Source organism: Selaginella moellendorffii, unplaced genomic scaffold, assembly GCF_000143415.4.
Source record: "Selaginella moellendorffii unplaced genomic scaffold, v1.0 SELMOscaffold_11, whole genome shotgun sequence".
NCBI classification, from domain to species: Eukaryota; Viridiplantae; Streptophyta; class Lycopodiopsida; order Selaginellales; family Selaginellaceae; genus Selaginella; species Selaginella moellendorffii.
Window position 1 is genome coordinate 255,085 of NW_003314272.1, and position 19,811 is coordinate 274,895.

A 19,811-nucleotide genomic window follows, 5' to 3' on the forward strand; every position below is an offset into this window, starting at 1 on the left:
GCATGGCATCAAACACTTGGCGGGCTTGCTTGACGGCCCCAAATCTCCCGTAGAGCTGGATCAGTGTGTTCGAGAGCCTCGTGTCGTGGGCGAAGAAATCCAGCTCCTTGAGCTGGGAGTGAGCCTCTCTCGTCATCGCCAGGCTCTTGCAAGATGCCAGGAGCTGGATGCAATGGTCGCGTTCTTGGAGCATGGCGGCAAATTGCGGGGCTTCCATTCCTAAATCTTTGTACATTGTAATTCCTACTCTTTCATGACTCGAGAGACTTGCTCACTCAAGGCTTGGTTCTCTTGGTCCAGCCAATCCATGAGCTCCTCGAGGCATTGATCCTCTTCCTCGAGGCGAGAGACGCTGTGCTGGAGGCTCTCGCAGCCCTGTTCAATCTGCTCAATATGCATCTCCAAGTAGCCATTCTTCTCCTCCAGCAGTGCAATGGACTCCTCTACAGCCCGATTCTCCTGCTTTACCTGTGAGAGGCGCTCGTTCATCTCTTCCTCCAGTTGGGTGACGCACTCCTCTAGCATCTTCTTTAGAATTAACGATTCCAAGCCTCTCATATTTGCAAATGCAAAAAAAAAAATCCCTTGGCATTTCAAAGAATATTCTATTTTAATTGGGCTAAGTGACTGTTTCTTGATCACCATTTGAAGCTATGATACCTTGGATGTATAATAACTAGTAACTAATGTTAATGCTAAATGCTCATTATTCTCTCTTGTATTTAGTGTGACTAATGCTAAAAATAATGATAATTGAATTTGATTCTTTGAACATTTGAAAATGTTGATTGAAATTAAACATCAATATGTTTCACTTTATAATTTCCTCTTTAATTTGTGTTCAATTGGTATTCAATAATGCATATTATGGATTTTGTATGAGGCATTTTCTGATAATATTTGCAAAGTGTTTAAAGTTTTGAGGTTGTTCACTTGCTTTGGAAAACATGCCACACTCTCACCCCTTCAAACTTTGATGTAGCTATGGTAGAAATTTATGATAAAAATCTAGATATTTAGCAAGTAATATTTCAAAGTGTTTGAATGCATGGTTGCTTGAAACTCAAGATTTTCCTATCCTTGCAATGTTTGAATACATTTGACACAAAATAACTAATTAGTTTATTGAATGCTGATTGAAAAGTGATGGAGACATATAGCAAGACCAAAGAGGTACAACCAAAGCTAATGAACAATATAGAAAAGCTTATTTATAAATGCAATTGCACGAATTTGCTACTATATTGTCATTTTCTCAAACTTTACTTTATTTGAGATACAAACACAAGAGCATACTCGTATAGTGAATATATTAACACACTCTTACTTATGCTTTGGATGGCAAGGAATTGGATTGCCTTCTACTCACGCAGTTGTCGCAATTTTTTTAGAAGAAAGAGCATGTGCAAGTTTATGCTAACATATGTTATTTACTCTCAAAACATATCAGATATACTTTATCCTTTAGATATTAAGCATTTAGAAATGGATGGTATGTTACTACCAAAAACTTGAAAACTTCCATAGTTTCATTTTAGCCTGTTTTTCTTGCTGTTGTCTTCACTAAAGAGTAGCATCTATACAAATAGATTTCCAATACCTTGTCAAGTTTCATCACAAAGGTGGAAATCTCAACCAGGAAAACGAAAAGGTTCGTGCCTCACGTCGTCGACTGAGAACCGTGCCCTGGAGAAGCCAGGAGAGATGACTCAGAATCACTGGTCTTCGCATCAGTCATCCTGGTCAAACTCACCTCCATCAGTCCACTTCATCATTTAAAGCACAGAAACTAACCGGTGGGAAAAACGTTTGATGCGGGGCTCCATCATGTGGATTTTCTTCTCCATCTCCATTTCCATGACCTTCAGGATCTGCTTCTGTACCGCTGCTGCGCCATCTCCAGGATCGAACACGATGCCAGAACGAAAAAATGGATCCGCCACCTTCCCTCCTTGTTCCCGTCCATGAGATTGCTCCATTCCTTTGCGTGGGCACACTGGGAGCTCGTTTGCAGCCATATTCTTGCCTGCTGGTTCGAAGTGAGCAGCCGAGAATGGATCCTCTGGGTGACGAAGACGGAGGAGAGAGGCCGAGAACGGCCTTGGCTGCTCGTGAACTTCCTCAGGCGTGATAGCGATCAGAGGATCCTCCCCCATGTTTCCCTGATTTCCCTGCTGGTATGGATCAGTAGCAGGCAAGAGTGTATCCACCTGGAGGAGAGAGGCCGAGAACGGCTCACTGAAGATCAGAGGATTCTCCACCACGTTTTCTCGACTTCCCTGCTGGTCCGGATCAGTTGCACGAAGGAGTGGATCCACCTGGAGAAGAGAGGCCGAGAATGGCCTTTGCTGCTCACTAACGATCAGACAACTCTCCACCACGTTCCCCCAACATTTCTGGTGATCTGGCACTGGGTTAGCACGAAAGAGTGGATTCACCGCGACCTTGTTTCCCGATCCGGAGTCATGGCAAGCACCACCGAGAAGAGCTGAAGGTGGCAGCCGCCTTGGAGGCCTCAGGAACTCGCGAATCCGAGGATCGGCATTCAGCTGCGACGGTCGATGCTCCAGTCCATTCTCCACTTTGCTCAAGGGAATAAGATACTCCCGCTGGCTGCGGCCACCGGCACCGGGATGATGGCCACTCCCAGCATAGTGCACCAGGACCTCGTCACGCACCTTGCTTCTTCTTCTCGTGCAGTGTATCCAGATGCCGATGATGATGGCCACCATAGCCAGCAGGAATATGACGATGCCTGCCGCGAGCAAACCGGGAGATGTCACGAACACTGCTGCGGCTGCTGCTGCTGATGAAGATGGTGATGCTGATGACGCCAGACACGGAGGCGGAGCAGAAGTGGCCAGGCCAGGCATGGTCAATGGTGGCGGAGATGGCAGCCTTGGGTGCCACGTTATGGATGAAGGTGGCGGCGGCCCAAACCTCCTTGGCCTCCAAGTTATAGTGTCGTGCTTGTTGGAGGAAGCAGCAGGTGGCGTAGCAGCTTGATGTCGAGGTGGAGGGCTCTTTGCGGGCCTATACCGGGATGGTGAAGGCGGTGGTGCTCTTCTTGGCGACGGTTTGGGCCTATTGTGCGAGTGCTGCTGCGGCGGTGGCGATGGAGATGAAGCTCCGGTTGGCAGCGCTTTCGACGGCGGCCCGCTACTCCTCGTGTTGTGTGAGTGTGGCGGCGACGGTGGCGGCGGAGATCTCGCCCTCTTTGGCGACGGCTTGGACGGTGGCGCGCCACCCCTCCTGTGCGGGGACGGCGGCGGCGGGGAAGCGATTTTGCGAGCCGGAGACAACTCTTCGCTCGACTTGCTTCCCTTTTCTAGGGTATTAGGGCTTATATAGTGAGCCGGGGCGAATATACTTTTTAGAAATGTCTGTATTGCAAGAAATTGTTTTCTTTTTTAGCAAATCCTTTTCTAAAGGCTGGCTCGACGTATTTGAAAAAAGCATGCTGAGCGGCCGTAAATTTTCTGACTGCCTGTGAAGTTCTGAGAAGCGCCTGGCAATTCTGGCCCGGAATTGTCTTGACGATCATCAAAGGGACAAGAGCGTAGTGTTTTAATCTCCATACCGTTTGTTTTTCGATTTTCCGACCTTCTAAACTTTCACCGTGGTGCCACCCTCGCGCCCAGCGGCGTGGACACACTGGATAATCTTCGCAATCCTATCTGTGGTCACGTAGAAATCGATGTCTCCTGGAGTTTCTTCGCTGCGGCAGTCGATATCGATGTGCCTCCCGCCGAAGTAAAAGGCCAGCTTCTCGTGTCTCGAGTCGGGCACATCCACGATACGAACCACCTCCTTCAAGCTCTCGCCCATTTGCTGCAAACCCACCATGGGAAACAGGGTTTTTCCATAGCGGAACATCACGACCCTCTCGTCGGCCATGGCTATACAAACTTACAAACCCTAACACAATGGAATCGACTTAAATAAAAATACAATTTTCTAGGCACCCTTTTGCTGTGTGTCCTCCTAACTTGGTTCCCTTTTTTATTGTATTAAAGTTTCTTTGAGGATTGTTTGTATATCCTTTATTTATTGTTTGCCTCTGGAAGGAGCGACGCAATGCGAGAAGAGGGTCGACAGCTAATGAGGTTCTATCCTCTCGACCTCAAGTGTATACTGAAACAGGTTTTGCTTGCGCAAGGATGGACAAGAGGAGATCACTCAACGTGGTGAGTGCTTTCAAGTTTGCCTTCCTTTCCTAATCGTTTAATCCGCAGCACCTGTTTAAGGAGCTACAAATCAGCGGAGAATCCCTATCGCTGAATGTATCCGATGGATGGCGGTGTGCAAGGCATCCATGTGAGTGTTTTTAAGCATTTGCAGAACGTGTTCTGATCTCTTCTTTTTCTCAGTGGCCTATGATCTAGTGATTGATAGGCTGGAGTACTTCAATATCCATGCGCTGGAAGCACTTAGCTGTTCGAGCGCAGGCCTTGGTGAAGGTATCGAAAAACTTTTCAACAGGTACGCATGCACACTATTGCAAGGTTGACCAATCATCAAAGTAAACTTATAGTGTCGAGAGTTTGACAAGGGCAAGGATTCCTGAGATTAAATCAGTAGAGCACATGTATCTTGAGGCTGCATCCCAGCATTGATACAATAGAGGCGTTTGTTCTTGGCATGGAAGTTAACTAATCATTCACAGGAACATGAGTGGCTGCCAAAGTTCCACTCGAATGTAATTGTTGTGAGGAAGAACATGATCTTTGTTGGTGGAGCTGGTGTCTTCAGTGTTGCCCTTGTTGGACCCCACCGAGCAATTCTTTGTGAAGCACATCAACTTGTCAACATTTACAGTGGCTGACTCCAAAGGGTCCTCAAGTAACCGTGTTGAACCAATCGATGCTTCCAAATGAGATTTTGGTCGTGGGACCTTCTTCGATAGAAGAGCTGGATATTTCAGTCATTGCAAGAAGTGCCGCCCGGAACTACTACGATGTGGTAGGAATTTGTGCGGAACTCTCTGACTTGGATCCAGCACAGGAGAGTGTAGTTGCTGTGAAGATCTATGATGGAGACTCGCTCAGCTCGGCAGTGGCATGGGGGCCAAGGTGAGGGATGGTGGAGCTGCGACAGAGTTATAGAGAAGGTGGTCAGGCAACATCGATGGTGGGGCTGGGACAGAGTTATTTGTCTCGCCTAGATCCGGACAAATCTGTGGCTTGAGATTAAATTGCTTTGGTGCTTATATTAAGAAGATCCACGGTTGTGTATTGACTTTTAGGGTCCTCTTGAAAGTGGGTTTCAAGTGTATACTGAGAGGTTTACTCAACGTGCCTGTTCCTTTTCTAATCGTTCTTTAATCCACAGCACCTGTTCAAGGAGCTACAGATGAGCGGCTGCCGCTGATTGTATCCGATGGATGATAGCATCGAAGCATCCATGTGAGTGTTTTTTAAAGTATTTGTGGAAAGTTTTCTGATCTCTTCTTTTTCTCAGTGGCCTAGTCTTTTAAGTACATGCACACTATTGAGGCTGTAGCACAATCATCAAAGTAATTTACAATGTTAAGAGTTTAATTATAGCAATCAATTTTTAGCAATCAGACAATAAGATAAGGCAAAGATAAGGTGTACATAAACAAACACACGAGTCCACATTATAAAAATAATCTTTACTACATTATAATTGCATGTGATTTGAAATGTATGGGTATGGTATGGGCTTCTGCCACATCAGTATGACATGTCAAGCTAGAGAAGCCCATACCCTGTGGGTAAATGTGATGTCACTTGAAATCTAACATAGAACACTTTCTTCCTGCTTAGCTAAGAGTGATATCTTTCCCACAATCTTGACCCATGTGGGCAGTAGTGAGCTTGATCAAACAAGCTCATGCTTGTGAGGTCTGAGGTAGGGGCTTTTGATCTGCATAGATGGGTGCAACATGGATGTTTCTTCTTTTCAGAAGCGAGTGAGATCTTGAGCATGTGAATAGTTCTATTTGTTAGTTTATGTGAGAGCTCTTTACACACAAAACTCTTTTTTTATGTGAGTCTCATTTGGGCACCATTATGCTATCTGTGCGGGTAGTTGGAATATTGTATTGGATTGTTAGTTAGTTGTAGTTTTTTCTCTTGCTTGGGCTGTGATAGAGATTCATGAGTAAGCTTTCATTTATTTCACTTTTCTTCTTAAGCCTTATACTCATTGTACCATCATGAATGCAATTGCAAAGATCTAGATTACGGGATTGTGAAAAACACTACATACTTGTTTCATTTTTCACTGGGTAAAAGATCCTAACAGTAGCCACTAAGGAAAGGAAGAAGAACAATCATAGAGTATGAGATATGATCTAGAGCTTCTTTTGCAAAGAAATATGATGATTTCACAATTTAAAAAAAAAAAAACCACACATGTTTTTTACGTGAGGATGTTTGTTTTTTTATTGGTTTCAAAACTAAGATTATTTAGATTAATATACATTTGTGATTTGGACTTCTTGCCATTCTAGAGTTATGGAAACTTGGAAGCCATGCAATGTTCTACCTTTTGGTTAGTAGAGGGCATAGTAGCAACTTTGTAAAGCTTACAAGGTTAGAGAATTGCTAAAGTTGTTTAGAGTTAAAACTTTCAAATGATTTACCCAATTAATTTGGTCTCTAGAGACATAACATCATAAATAATCCTTTAGTTGCCTTTTTGTTTGTTCATTCATCAGGAAGTGTTATTGCCATCATACTTAACTCAAAACTCAATATTTTTTTTTATGGTTGATAGGTTATGTTGAATTTCAGCTTGGTGTGATATTATTTTATGAGAGTTCTTTAGAATTTACTGGTGAAAATTTTATCTTGATCTAAGATAATTTCATTTGACATTCCTTGCACTTAAACTAATTGTTTGAAGAACAACATCATCACACTTTTTGCATCCATTTCTTTTGTGGTGGATATGAAATATGCCATTTTAGAAAATTGATCCACCACTATAAATATTAGATCAAACCCCTCACTTCAGGGGAGTCTCATGATAAAGTCCATTGTAACATATTTCTATAGATGATTCGGAATTGGGAGGTTTTGCAACAAGCCCCCATTAGTTTTAATCATAGCTTTTACTTGTTGACATGTTGAACATATCTTTACATAGTCTTGAATGTCCTAAATTATGTCTAGCTAGTAATACTTTCTTTTGAATAAGTCTACTGTTTTAGGCATTTTGTTGTGTCCTGAAAGAGGTCTATTATGACACTCTTCTAAAGTTCCTTTCCTTAATTCCCCTTTTGAAATATACACCTTTATCTGTTATAATATATGAGTCCATTACGTTCTATATAACTTATTTTCTCTTCCTTATGTGGTTCGCTTCTTTAGTGAGCATCTTATGCCTCTTGGTTCTTTAGTAACACTTTTTATACTAGGCTATTGTCCTTATACATTATTTGTATATCATCCCAAAAAGTTGTTATCACATTGGATATTACCAACTTTAAGCTTTTTTTTCAACTTAGAGCATCTACCATGATATTACTTTTCCTAGGTTTATATAAAATCTCATAATCAAACTTGGCCAAAGTATTAACCCATAGATCATGTTTTTTTCGCAAGTTAGGCTGTGACAAGAAATGTTTCATTGCCACATTATCTATGTATATTTTAAAGTGTTTCCCAAGGTAATGTTGCCACTCTTTGAGTGCCTTGACCACTATAAACAATTACTTTTCATAAGCAAACCACTTTTGCTGAGCTTTGTTTAACTTCTTTGAGTAGAATACCATTGGTTGTCTTACTTCAAAACTATGTCTAACATAAAGCTTAAAGCATTTATTTCTACCTTGAAGTCCTTATTAAAGTTTGATAATACTAGCATGGGAGTTTTCTTTAATTTCTCTTTAAGGTGGATAAATACTACCTTACATTCTACTATCTTTACCATTTTTTTTTTCTCATTTGGTCTATTAAAGGTAGGGTTACTCCCAAGTAGTGTTTAATAAACTTTCAATAGTAGTTACATATGTCCTATAATGATAATGATATTTGTATATAATTCTTCATAAATAACTTTTACATTTTTTACCCTTTTACCTCTGAAGTAGCCACCACAAACTTCAATTTATAATGTTTATTCTCATTATTATGTCCATAATGATCATCATGATTGAAAGACTTCTTGAATGCTAGCATGATTTTTGTTTGTTATTGTCATGTTGATGAGCCACATCAAAGAGGAGATGAAAAGATGAAAAATAACTTCAAACTCATTTATAGTAGATATTGTATATTTTTTACTCACAACACGACTTTTTAAACCAATTTCACCACTAAAAAATGCATTTAAATAGTGATTAAAGCCTTTGCATCTAGAGTTCCTTTGATAGCCAAGAACTTTTTTACATTGGCTAGCAAAAAAAAAATCATCCACACTATTATCACTAGAAAAAAAATAACTTTAAATTGATCCACTAAAGAATTTTATTTAAACACCACAATCTCCAACTTTAAGTGCCTCAATATGCCCATATATAATGTTGTATATTTTTTCTTACATCTCTTATTAATTTTTATTAAAGGCTTACAACTCATCAACAACATTGTAAATAGTTAAAACTTCTATAGCTCTATAAACACCACCATTGGCAAATACCATCAACATTAAGATTTTAGTGTTTATCTTTTGTCAGCCATTGCATTTGATACCAATGTTATAATTTAACATTAAAACGAAAGAAACCTAACCTTTATTACACTTTATATTGAGGTTCTCCATTACCCAACCACCCCCAAGCTACCTTAAAAATTCAATATGCCACTGCACCATTGTGAGCTTACCATGACCCATGGTGAAAATGTGCTTCTAGGGGATTAGAGATTGTCCTAGAAAATGTTAAGGTTCATCAATCAAAGACTGGGTCCGTGGGGGACTGTGTTGTGATCGGTTGAGAACTCAAGTGGAGGCTATTGCAATTTACATACAAACCGGATCACAATTAAGTTTGGTTTGGAATTTTGGCCATTAAAACGGAGCTCCAAAAGAACGAGAAAGGTTCCAGCTTTTGAGCACGGGAATGGCACCAAAGATCTTTGGAGGTTCATGAGAAGCCATCATCACGGAGACGCTATGATGCTCCACTTGCACTCCAGGAAAGGAATTTGGGAAAAGCCCGCATTTGCTACATTGCTATAGATCTAGATAGCTAGCACAGCGGGCAATCGTCACTGGCAACAAGACCAGAGATTAGAAGCGAGCACAACGCCGCGCGCTCTAGCCCTAACCCTACTCGCTGCCTCTGATAAGATCAAGTAGTCTACGGCTAGGATTGAAGAGCTCGGGCTATTATATAGTCCACGTATGCTGACACGTGTCGATTTACGAATGGCCTATTAACTCACACGTGGCTCTAGTGCTAAGGATGCCACGTGTCAAGTTTGAGGTTTAAACTTAGGGCGATCTGGAGCGCATGGCAGCTAGAAGAATGCAGCGGCTTTTGTCACGGGAATTTCCGATCCCTGCGAGGTTTGATTGGATTTGAATGCATCGAAGCGATTTCCATGGGCGATTAATCGTTTGTAGAGCGTTCTCTACTCGATCGTCAGTTCCTGTGATGGATTCATCGTCTGCGCTTGCATTTGCGACGGTATACCCGGATGATCTCTCCACGGCGCATCCTTATCAAGTGGAGAATCTGGGTATGTGGTTTTTCTTCTTTTTGGTTTTCTTGATGCGAGGCATCCAGTGCGTGGAAGATGGGGGAAGAGCTTGAAATCTAGCAAGCTGCCGGACCCTCTCAATGGAGGAGAGTTTATCACAGTTCCAGAGGCCACAGGACACGAGTTGCCGGTAGGAGATCGTGGAATGGTTTTTCTTTCTTGTGACATTTATATGATCAGGAGTATATCGAAAGCTTGCAATCGTGTCCAAAGTCTGGGCTCCACAATCCTTTGAAAAATCCGGAGAGGTTGGTCTTAAGCTTGTGAAACTACGCGATGATCTAAGGTTGCGTTCGATCGCAGGTATCTCTTATATGGTGATATATCCGCAAGGGCGGCATCGTCTTTGAAGCACCGAGAGGTTGGCCTCACATTTATGTCTTCTAGTTTCTCACGAGATAGCAGGTTGGGCATTTTTTTGCCAGGCTGATTCAACGAGTTTCTCCAAAGAGTTATCAGCAAGCTCAGGCGGAAGTGACCGTCACGCAAAAGTTTCTGGAGAACTTCTCTGGTGATCAGGTCGAGTTCTCGCTTTACATTCGTTTCTACATTGTTTTCTTTGCTATTGAAGTGTCACGTAGCAGTATCTTGTTGTTCTCCAGGTCAGGTTCCTTGCAAAGTCATTCGCTGCACCTGGAAACCACCTTGGTCAGCAAAGCATTGGATATAGATGGCCTTATGGTCCCGTAAGTGTCTCGGTTCTAGTTTCTGGATTTGACAAGCATGCGTCCAGGTCGCTATCATCACACCATTCAATTTTCCCTTGGAGATACCGGTGCTCCAGCTTATGGGGGCACTCTACATGGGCAATAAGGCTCTGGTGAAAGTTGATAGCAAGGTTTGCCAGTACCTTTTCTTTCTTGAGATGCGGAAAGTAGTTGAAACTTTGCAGGTTAGCGTTGTCATGGAGCAAATGCTAAGATTGCTTCATGCCTGTGGCTTGCCTCCGAACGATACCGATTTTATTAATTGCGATGGCCCGGTCATGAACAAGCTTCTCGTCGAGGTAAGTTTCTGTGTAGATAGTGCCGCTAAAAGAAAACGAATCCAGGCAAAACCGAGTATGACACTCTTTACTGGAAGCTCTCGGGTAGCAGAAAAGCTGGCTTTGGATTTGAAAGGTCGAATCAAACTGGAAGATGCGGGTTTTGACTGGAAAATCCTTGGGCCAGATGTCAACGAGGTGACTGGTTTCTAAGATCTTTTAGCTGCTGTGGTTGACGAGTACACTTTTGCAGATTGACTACGTTGCATGGGTTTGCGACCAGGATGCATATGCGTGCAGTGGTCAGAAGTGTTCGGCACAGTCCATTCTTTTCATGCACGAGGTCGATACTGTTTTCTTAAAGCTAGCAGGAGCTGAAAAGCCGTAGTTGCAGAACTGGAGCTCAAGGAATTTCGTGGAGAAGCTAAAACAGCTAGCTGCCAAGAGGAAACTGGATGATTTGACGATCGGACCAGTTCTCACGGTATTCAGCTTTAAATCCCATCTTTCGACTAACGTCAGATGTTTTTCTCAGGTCACAACTAAAACTATGTTGGATCACATGGAAAAGCTGCTGAGCATTCCCGGTTCTTCTGTCGCGTTTGGCGGAAAGCCTCTCGAGAATCACAGCATCCCAGACGTGTACGGTGCCATCGAGCCGACTGCCATCTTTGTACCGCTGAAAGAGATCCTCAAGGACGAGCATTTTGATCTCGTTACAAAGGAAATATTTGGTCCATTCCAGGTTCGTCATCATCCAACCAAGCACCGAGTTCATTTCCAAATGCCTTGGAATGTGCATGCACAGGTTATTACAGAGTTCAAGCAGTGTGAGCTCCCACTCGTCTTGAGAGCTTGCGAGAGAATGCATGCGCACTTGACAGCAGCAGTCGTCTCAAACGACGTGGAGTTTTTACAGGTAACGAGAACCCCGTTTTCGTTAATAGGTCCTTTCTCAAAATCTTGCAGGAAGTTCTCGGGGAAACCGTGAACGGGACAACTTACGCTGGCATTCGAGCTCGCACCACAGGAGCTCCTCAAAATCACTGGTAAGCTTCTCGAGTTTTGCGAGATAACGAGGAAGAAACTATTGTTTTGATACAGGTTTGGACCCGCTGGAGATCCACTTGGTGCTGGAATCGGAACTCCAGAAGCCATCAAACTGGTGTGGTCTTGCCACCGTGAGATCATCCAAGACTTTGGACCCGTTCCAAAGAACTGGACAAGCACCACTTCTTAGATGTAGTTCTAAGTTTGAAGCTTATCACTAGAGAAAAGTCAACTTTAGCAATCCACCATTTCACTATGATACGAACGTACTTTACACTGAGATCTTCCTTTATCCCACTCCGTTTTTGCTATGAGTCGCTTCGTCTCAAGTAACTCAACAGCGAGTTTCGATTGCAAACGATGACATGGAACAGCTTGTCCATGTCACGACGCACTCGATCCAGCCCCTCCTCGGCGCTCTTCAAAACAGCCGCTAGCTTTCGTGCTCCATCAGCAATGACGCTGCAACTCTCGCTTTCCTCCCCAAAATCTGTGACTCCTCCCAACTTGGCCTGGAGCTCTTCCACCACCACCTCCAGAGCAGCAAACTCGACCACCAGCGGAGAAAAGCGAGTGATCTTGTGCTGCAGCGAGCTCCTCACAAGCTCAAGGAGAGCACGCAACGTCGGCGACCACGCAAAGCTGTCGGGAATCTCCCACTCTGCGATCCCAAGTGTTGCATTGCTTCCGCTAAACAGCGCCACGACCGCCCCCAGGACGCAAACCGCGACCACCTTTGCCGCATAGAGTGCGCTCAAGAAACTCCGCCTCGCCTTGTGTGGAAGATCCTTCTCAAATCCCGGACGCTGCTCCAGCATCTCTCGCAAGACGCCGCAGCACGACTTCACTGCGATCCAAGTGGTGCTCGAGCCACCGGGGGAAGTAAACTCCGCGAGAGCTTTCCTGGCTTTGGCGTACCTCTCCTGCCTTGTGCCGTGGCCGGACTCCAGTGTAGACACCGCGAGATGGAGTAGCAGCAGCCTGTGCTCCAGATCCCCCACAACCTTCCTCAAGGTGTTTAGAACGTCTAAGAGCCGGCAAGTATCCTCCAGGTACTCCGAGACCCACTGCTCGTCCCCTTCCGGGAGGGGACACTCCAAGCCGGGGATGATAGACTGTGCCTCGGAGATGGTGGTCGTGACGAGTACCAGCGCTTGGTCCATCCAAGCCAGGCTAAACCTCTGCTTGGTCGGTGCCAAGGCCAGCTCCAAAGTTGACAGCCGCTCGGCCAGCATTACGTCGAACTTCGCCGCTCGAGGATCGGACTGGATGGCGGCGGCGTTGTGGTGGAGTCCATGCTTGGGGGAGTTGTGGAAGTTTAGAGCTTGGCCGATAGTCGAGAACAACGATGGTCCGTGGTAGTGATGGTGATTCCTCGTTCTCATGATGCAAGACCTGAAAAGAATGCACATAAGTGATCGAAAGTCAAACGAGAGTGGCTCTAGAGTTACACGAAAGATCACACCGACGGATCATTCCAAGCTCTATGGGTCTATAGAAAAGGCTAAAAGGAAGAGGAATCGCGCCAGACATTCTGCCCAGAGCAACGATCTCAAGCTCTGGCCGCTGAATTCCAGCATCTCGAGCCAGCCCCAATCTTTGAGTGGATCAGTCCTAGCGACTGTAGAAGCCGAGGCGCGAGAATCTAGCTACCTTCTTACGAACGCAAGGGCGATCCTTCGCTTTAGCTCCTCGCCGAAAATCCTCGCTGAAAATCCTGATCGAGAGAGTAAAGAGCGACGGCGAGACCTAAGAACCTTCCAGAGCGCCACGTCAGCGCACTAAAAAGATAAATCCCTGTTGCCGTGTGGCGGCCGGATAAACATGCCACGCGGCGGTTAATACACGTGGCGTTGCCTTTTTCGTGCGATCGTGACGGTTGGAATCGAACGCGGGCGGGATATTTTTGAAAATCGGATTTTAGAGATCTTGCCTGTGAGGCGAGCGCGGCGATGTCGAAGGAGGTGGAATGCGGAGGCTGGGCCGCCAAGGATGCATCTGGTGTCTTGGCGCCGTTCAAATTCCCCAGAAGGTACCGCGCTTTCGTGTTGATTTGCAGCGAAAATCGATCGGGGTCTTTGTCTTTCCAGGGCGCTGCGTCCTACTGATGTGAAGTTCAAGATCACGCACTGCGGGATCTGCCACACGGATCTCCATTTGATCCACAACGAGTGGGGATCGTCGAAATACCCCATGGTTCCAGGGTAAGAAAAACAAAATCCTCGGAGAAGGCAGGCACTAAAATCGTGGTGCTCGAACAGGCACGAAGTTGTGGGATTAGTCACGGAGCTCGGCCCCGGTGCCAAGAAATTCAAGGTCGGCGATCACGTTGGAGTGGGATGCATGGTCTTTTCCTGCCTGAAATGCGATCACTGCAAGCACGGAGACGAACAGTACTGCGACAAGCTCGTCTGGACGTACAACAGTGAAGAAGACGGCAAAATCACAATGGGAGGCTACTCGGGATTCCTGGTGGCCGACGAGAAGTAAATTCCTGTCGACGATGGTTGGAAAGAACAAGTTCTAAGAGTCTGAAGCGAGTGGACTGGTGTGCACAGATTCGTCGTTCGGGTTCCAGACAATCTTCCGCTGGATGCCGCAGCGCCGCTGCTATGCGCCGGCATCACGGTCTACAGCCCGATGAAACACTTCGGCATGACGCAGGCCGGGAAGAACTTTGGAGTGGTCGGGCTCGGTGGTCTCGGGCATATGGCCGTCAAGTTTGGCAAGGCTTTCGGGATGAAAGTCACGGTGATCAGCACCTCGCCCAGCAAGGAGAAGGAAGCTCGGGAAGTTTTGGGGGCTCACAACTTCATTGTCAGCAAGGACTCGGCTCAAATGAAGGTAACAAGATACCTTCTCTTGATTTTTCTCCCGAGAGCTAGAACTCAACTTTAAAGTTTTGGATTCCAGAAAGCTGCGAAGACAATGGACTACATCCTCGACACGGTGTCGGCACCGCATCCGCTGGATGCCTTGCTTGAGCTTCTAAAGATCGATGGAAAGCTCGTCATGGTGGGATTGCCGGACAAGCCCCTGGAACTTCCAGCGGGAGTGATCATCTTTGGTACGTACAAGAACTTTTCCTTTTTGTTTTCCACTTGAGCTAAGAGAATGTGGATCGACCAGGTCGTCGATCGCTGGCCGGGAGCTTCATCGGATCCATCAGAGAGACGCAGGACATGCTGGATTTCTGCGGCAAGAACAATGTCACGTCCATGATCGAGCTCGTCCCAATGGACTACGTCAACAAAGCTATGGAACGCCTCCGCAAATCGGACGTTAAGTACCGCTTCGTGTTGGACGTGGAAAAGACTTTGAAGCCATAGAAGCGATAATAAAGAGAGATTCCCAAATTAAGAGACCTTTTCGCACGAATATGCGTCGCCTAATTTTAGCAAGTTGAAGGACAGGAAAATCGCGCGGGAACGTTCAAAGATTCCCATCCTAGGGTTCATTGACAGATGAAAGAACTTTCCCCGCATAGACATCCTGTCTGGCCCGCGGATTTTGCGCACGGAATCGCCGATTGGCTCCTCGCGCAGCAGATCCAATCGCCAAATTGCCAATACCAATCCTCCCTGCTCGTCCCCAAAAAGCGTCCCTTCGATCCGGCCAATGAATTGGCGCAGCAGGGGAGCTAGGGATTTTCCCCCCGTCTCCTCCTCTCTCTCTCTCTCTTCCTCTTGTTTCCCACCACGATTCATCGCCAATCGGATTGAATGCGTCCATCGCTGATCCCCATGGCTCCTGGGAGGCATTCATATCTAGCTGCCGCCTCATCGTCTCCCCCTGTCCACCAGCAGGATACTTGTATCCCTTGTTCTTCGTCGTCAATCGCATCGTCCTCGCCTTGCTCCTCCTCCTCCTCTTCATCCTCCTCCTCTCCTCCGCCTCGGCTCATCGCCGCCGCCATGGTCAAGCCGCAATCGTCCTCAAGCGCGTCCTCCGCGATCGCAGGCCCCCAGCTCTCCGCGATCTTGCGGCCCCAGCTCAAGCGATCACGTAAAGGTTGCATGAAAGGTAAAGGCGGCCCTGAGAACGCAGCGTGCCAGTACCGTGGAGTCCGCCAGCGGGTGTGGGGGAAGTGGGTCGCCGAGATCCGGGAGCCCAACTGTGGAGCTCGCATCTGGCTGGGGACGTTTGACACCGCCGTGGAGGCTGCCAGGGCTTACGATCAAGCCGCCTTGAAGTACTTCGGCGAGAACGCGCGTCTCAATCTCCCTGATTCGCTTCCTCCATGGCCGGCTCTTGTTCCTCCTCCCACCGCCACCACGTCTCCAGCACCAGTCTCCAAGAGGGCGATCAAGCGAGGACCGGTCGATCGCAAGCTCCTCCCCCCGCCCCGCGCCGCGGGGAGCAGCTCTGGTTCCTCGATCGTCGGGAGGCCTTTGGTTTCTTCCGTGCCGCCCGCCATCGCCGACCTCGGGGAGCCGATCATGCCGATGGTGCCGATCGCGTTCAACGTTTTTGGGATCTCCTCGGCCTCCGCGGACGAGGCGCTCCTCAATCTGGCAGCGCCCACCGCCTCCTCGGCCTCGTCTATCCCCAACACCGAGCACAGCGGCAGCGACAATTCCACGCTCGCATCGCTCAACGCGTATTCCTCCACCGAAGACGACATGGAAGAGGTATGGAAGGAGCTATCCAACGATCAGATCGATGGATTCTCCCTATCTTCCTGTAGATTCAATTGATTCTTTGCTAGATTTGTCTGCAAGCACTACAAGAAGTCTGCCTGCCTACATGTACATATATATATATATATACGAACGATTGCTTGTTTTTAACTCGTGACATTTTAACTTATGATAACCTCTCTTTTCTTTGATCATCGCGTTAGATCGCGCGTCGCGGTCGCCACCATCTCCAAAATCTCGCAAAAGTCCGGCCTGTCCAGGGGATTGCTCGCCCAGCACTGGTGGATCAGGTACTTGAGCAGCGGGAAGCAATCCAGCGGCACAACCGGTGCTGGCATCGATCGCGTTGTTCTGGATCTACGCGGCGTCTCCTTTTCCTTGCCGATATTTTGATCGGCCGTTGTGTGGCACGAGACGAGCTCGCAAAGGAGCGTCCCAAAGCTGTAAACGTCCGCCTTGGGAGTAATCGCGGATTTCTCCAAATCAACCTGAATCCCACCAAACATTTTCGTCCGCATCAGTCGCGTAAAAAGCTCTGGAATTTTTAATTTTTTTTTTCGCTCCACGCTAACCAGATTCAACGGCGTCAATCAATCAATGAACGCTCACTGACTGACCTCGGGTGGCACTGGCCATGAAGTCTTGTCCTCCTCCTCGCCATCCTTAAAGCTCCTCTCGTCCTTGGTAGGCGATTTGATCGCCCTCGCGATTCTCAGGCCACCAATCACCGCGCAGCCATTGTCGTCCAGGAGAATGTTGGAGAGCTTCAAGTTGCTGCCAAGCACCAGAAGAAAAAACAAACAGAGAGAGAGAGAGAGCGCGTCAGGACTGAGGCCAACTTGACCAGATCTTTGCAGAAAGGCAAGAAAACAAAGAGCGAATCCATCCCACGCCAAGCACACACAAAAATCACACTTGCCTGTGGACGATCCCGCATTCGTGCAAGAACTGCATCCCCTCGGCGATGTCGCAGGCCATGCGCAGCACGGATCGCAGCTCGATCTTCTCGCGCCTGTCCACCAGATCGCGCAGCGACCCCCCGGAGACGAGCTTGGACACCGCCCACAAGTTCCTCCCATCGATCCAGATGCCGCGAATGGGCAAAACATTGGCGTGCGCAAACCCCGACCGCGTGCACAGCCACAGCACCTCCTCCTGGAGCTCGCGATCGCCATCCCCTGGCGGGTTGATCAGCTCCAGCGCCACAGCCTCGCCGCCAAATCTCGCGCGCGCAGTGGGTATCGCCTCCTCCTTCTCCAAGCCGCTCATCTTGGATGGATCCAGCGCCCACTGCGAGAGCTCCTCCTTGCCGCTGGCGACGTCTCCCGATACATCGATCCGGATCCTCGCGCCCGCCACCGCGTCGATGCTCAGTCGGTGTGAGACGAAAGAGATCCGGCTCTCGAGATCCATGTCCGCCGCCACCGCCGCCGCAGTGCTGGGGATCGATTTGCTTGGGTTGTGGACGAGGATCTGCTGGGATGCCGATGAAGAGGAGGATGATCCATAGAGGCCGAGCGCCAGCCTTCTCAGCCGGGATTTCTTGGCCGCCGCCTTGAAGATCTCTTGCATTCGGTCCAGGCGCATGTACTCCCTGGCGCAGTGGACCGATGCCATCCCCAGGAAGAGCGCCTTGCGGCAGTAGACGCTGGTGTGCGTCACGGGGATCGCCGCGCGCTTGAAAGCCCACGCGATCGAATGCTTGGTGATGGGGACGCCCATCGTCGCGAATGTGACCGTGAAATCGCTCTCTTGATCCTCCTCCCACGGCGCAGGAGACGCGATCGATGGCGGCGAGCTGGCCATGAAGAGGGATTCATCGCTGGCGTTGCTGGATCGAGCGGCGGCATTGGCGGCTGTGGCGGATCTTCTTTCTTGGATGATGGCGATGGCGATGGAGCCGCTGTGAGGGCTCATGCGCGCTTGCTCCACCAGGCGGATGTGCAAGAAGATCTGATCGCTCCCCAGGCCGGCTTGCGCGTAGCTGCAAAGAAACAAGGAAAGATGTCCGCTTAGCCTTCTAGATCGATCGAGCAAGAATGACGAAGAAATATTTCGAGAGGGATCTTGCGATACCTGAGTGGCAGCGATTCGAAGTGGCGCCGGATCATCGAGATGAGCCTCTCCGGCAGCTGGCTCCCCGGATGCCGCTGCATCAAGCTCTCCACGATCGCATTCCAAGCGGCCTTCTTCTCTTCGCGGCGGATCTTGATGGCGCCGCCGACGCTGCCGCCGCCGCTGTGGAGATAGGAGCACACAGATCTTTGGAGGCGCTTCCATCTGCCGCCGCCATCGCCGCTTCCGCGATTCTTGCCGCCGAGATTCGAGGCGGCGCCCGGTGACAGTAGCGGGCAATCGTCGACCGCGAAGAGCATGCGATGATCCAGCATTCCGGAATCATCCCCCCAGCTGATCTTGGCGCTGTGGCTGTGGCAGCTCCAGCAATCGACCCTGGCCATGCCGCCTCGAAATATCGCGATTGCTGGCCACCGCTGCCCGGAATTCGCCGCTATCGGAGTGCTATCGGATGGATCTGGAATGCTTTATAATCCGCGCAAGAACACAAGGAAACGATGCATTCTCGCTTTTAAAATGGCGCTCTCATGTGGAGCACTCGATCGAGCAAGAAAAAAAAGGGAGAAAACAAGGGCAATGCAATCAACGCGGTGGCATGTAACTCTCCTCGTCCGCCATGGATGGATCGATCTCGAGCGAGCAAGGCGCCAAAAATACACCGAGGCACTCACGAACGAGGAGAGAAAGAATCCGTTAAGCGAGAAAGGGAAGCCAAAAAAAATGGATCCACTGGGATTGTCAACTTCAATCCTTGCTGCCCCGCTCAGATCGCTCGCGCGCTCGCTCGCTCGTAGCGCACTGATGGTCCATTCCTCGCACACTCGGATCAGATCACGGAGAAGGGGAAGGAATCGAAGAGAATCGCGCCAGGAATTTTAGGGTTTATCCGCGCCATACGTGGCACTTGCATACGTGGCACGCTTTGCTTCCCCGAGGGAAAGAAATCCCATCCCCTGTCTCCCACACACTTGGAGGAAGATTTTTTGGCGATTGCCTCTCTCGATCGAAAGCCATTGCTCGCTCGCTCGAATCGCAAGCGCACAAGTCACTCACAAGGATCCGAGCTCTCAGCTCTCTCGATCGAGCAGCGAGCGACTATGCTATATCGATTTAATCGTTTTTGGTTATCTTCCATGATCGAGATCTCTCTCGCGCGCTCTTTCTTCCCCCTTTCGCTGCTCTTGGTTCTCGAATCCGGCCTGCGCTTCATTGATGAATGGCGTGGGAGTCCGAGCCACTGGCGTTATCGCGTCGTCACAGTTTCGCGCTGGCACAACAGGCCCGCGCAGGCCTCTGCCGCTCCCAAAATGTGTGTGGCTTTGTGTGGAGCTGTGATGTGGAGCGTGAGAGTGGTGTGTGTGTCTCCTTTAGCTTCAGCCCTGTCCT

General features: G+C 48.0%; 6 protein-coding genes across 6 annotated transcripts in view; 3 read left to right on the plus strand and 3 right to left on the minus strand.

The window, feature by feature from the left end:
* Positions 1-217, minus strand: part of LOC112345982 (pentatricopeptide repeat-containing protein At4g02750-like) — a 2,025-nt gene extending 1,808 nt beyond the window's left edge. The window contains exon 1 of the mRNA XM_024673877.1: positions 15-217. Within this exon, the coding sequence (XP_024529645.1) occupies positions 15-217 (203 nt within the window). The remainder of the gene's footprint in view (positions 1-14) is intronic.
* A 9,180-nt stretch (positions 218-9,397) lies between these two features.
* Positions 9,398-11,968, plus strand: LOC9650766 (probable aldehyde dehydrogenase). The gene is made up of 16 exons (XM_002968610.2): positions 9,398-9,480; positions 9,538-9,653; positions 9,701-9,804; positions 9,855-9,922; positions 9,978-10,035; positions 10,080-10,193; positions 10,277-10,360; positions 10,408-10,512; positions 10,567-10,680; positions 10,726-10,857; positions 10,913-11,002; positions 11,054-11,143; positions 11,195-11,404; positions 11,468-11,578; positions 11,629-11,708; positions 11,764-11,968. Exons 1-16 carry the CDS (start codon positions 9,425-9,427, stop codon positions 11,897-11,899), a joined length of 1,668 nt encoding a protein of 555 aa, XP_002968656.2. The 5' UTR covers positions 9,398-9,424; the 3' UTR covers positions 11,900-11,968.
* Positions 11,943-13,480, minus strand: LOC9650767 (protein BPS1, chloroplastic). The gene is made up of 2 exons (XM_024673856.1): positions 13,363-13,480; positions 11,943-13,104 (listed from the first exon to the last, which is right to left on the minus strand). The coding sequence occupies exon 2, from the start codon at positions 13,092-13,094 to the stop codon at positions 12,018-12,020; it is 1,077 nt and encodes a 358-aa protein (XP_024529624.1). The 5' UTR covers positions 13,095-13,104; positions 13,363-13,480; the 3' UTR covers positions 11,943-12,017.
* Positions 13,481-13,661: 181 nt separating this feature from the next.
* Positions 13,662-15,046, plus strand: LOC9651619 (probable mannitol dehydrogenase). The gene is made up of 6 exons (XM_002968611.2): positions 13,662-13,741; positions 13,800-13,913; positions 13,971-14,195; positions 14,268-14,553; positions 14,623-14,776; positions 14,839-15,046. Exons 1-6 carry the CDS (start codon positions 13,662-13,664, stop codon positions 15,036-15,038), a joined length of 1,059 nt encoding a protein of 352 aa, XP_002968657.1. The 3' UTR covers positions 15,039-15,046.
* A 577-nt stretch (positions 15,047-15,623) lies between these two features.
* LOC112345983 (ethylene-responsive transcription factor ABI4-like) lies at positions 15,624-16,406 on the plus strand. Its single transcript, XM_024673878.1, has one exon. The coding sequence runs from the start codon at positions 15,624-15,626 to the stop codon at positions 16,404-16,406; it is 783 nt and encodes a 260-aa protein (XP_024529646.1).
* Positions 16,377-19,334, minus strand: LOC9650769 (serine/threonine-protein kinase STY13). Its single transcript, XM_024673682.1, has 4 exons — positions 18,426-19,334; positions 17,269-18,333; positions 16,967-17,123; positions 16,377-16,837 (listed from the first exon to the last, which is right to left on the minus strand). The coding sequence occupies exons 1-4, from the start codon at positions 18,806-18,808 to the stop codon at positions 16,541-16,543; spliced, it is 1,902 nt and encodes a 633-aa protein (XP_024529450.1). The 5' UTR covers positions 18,809-19,334; the 3' UTR covers positions 16,377-16,540.
* Positions 19,335-19,811: the final 477 nt, after the last annotated feature.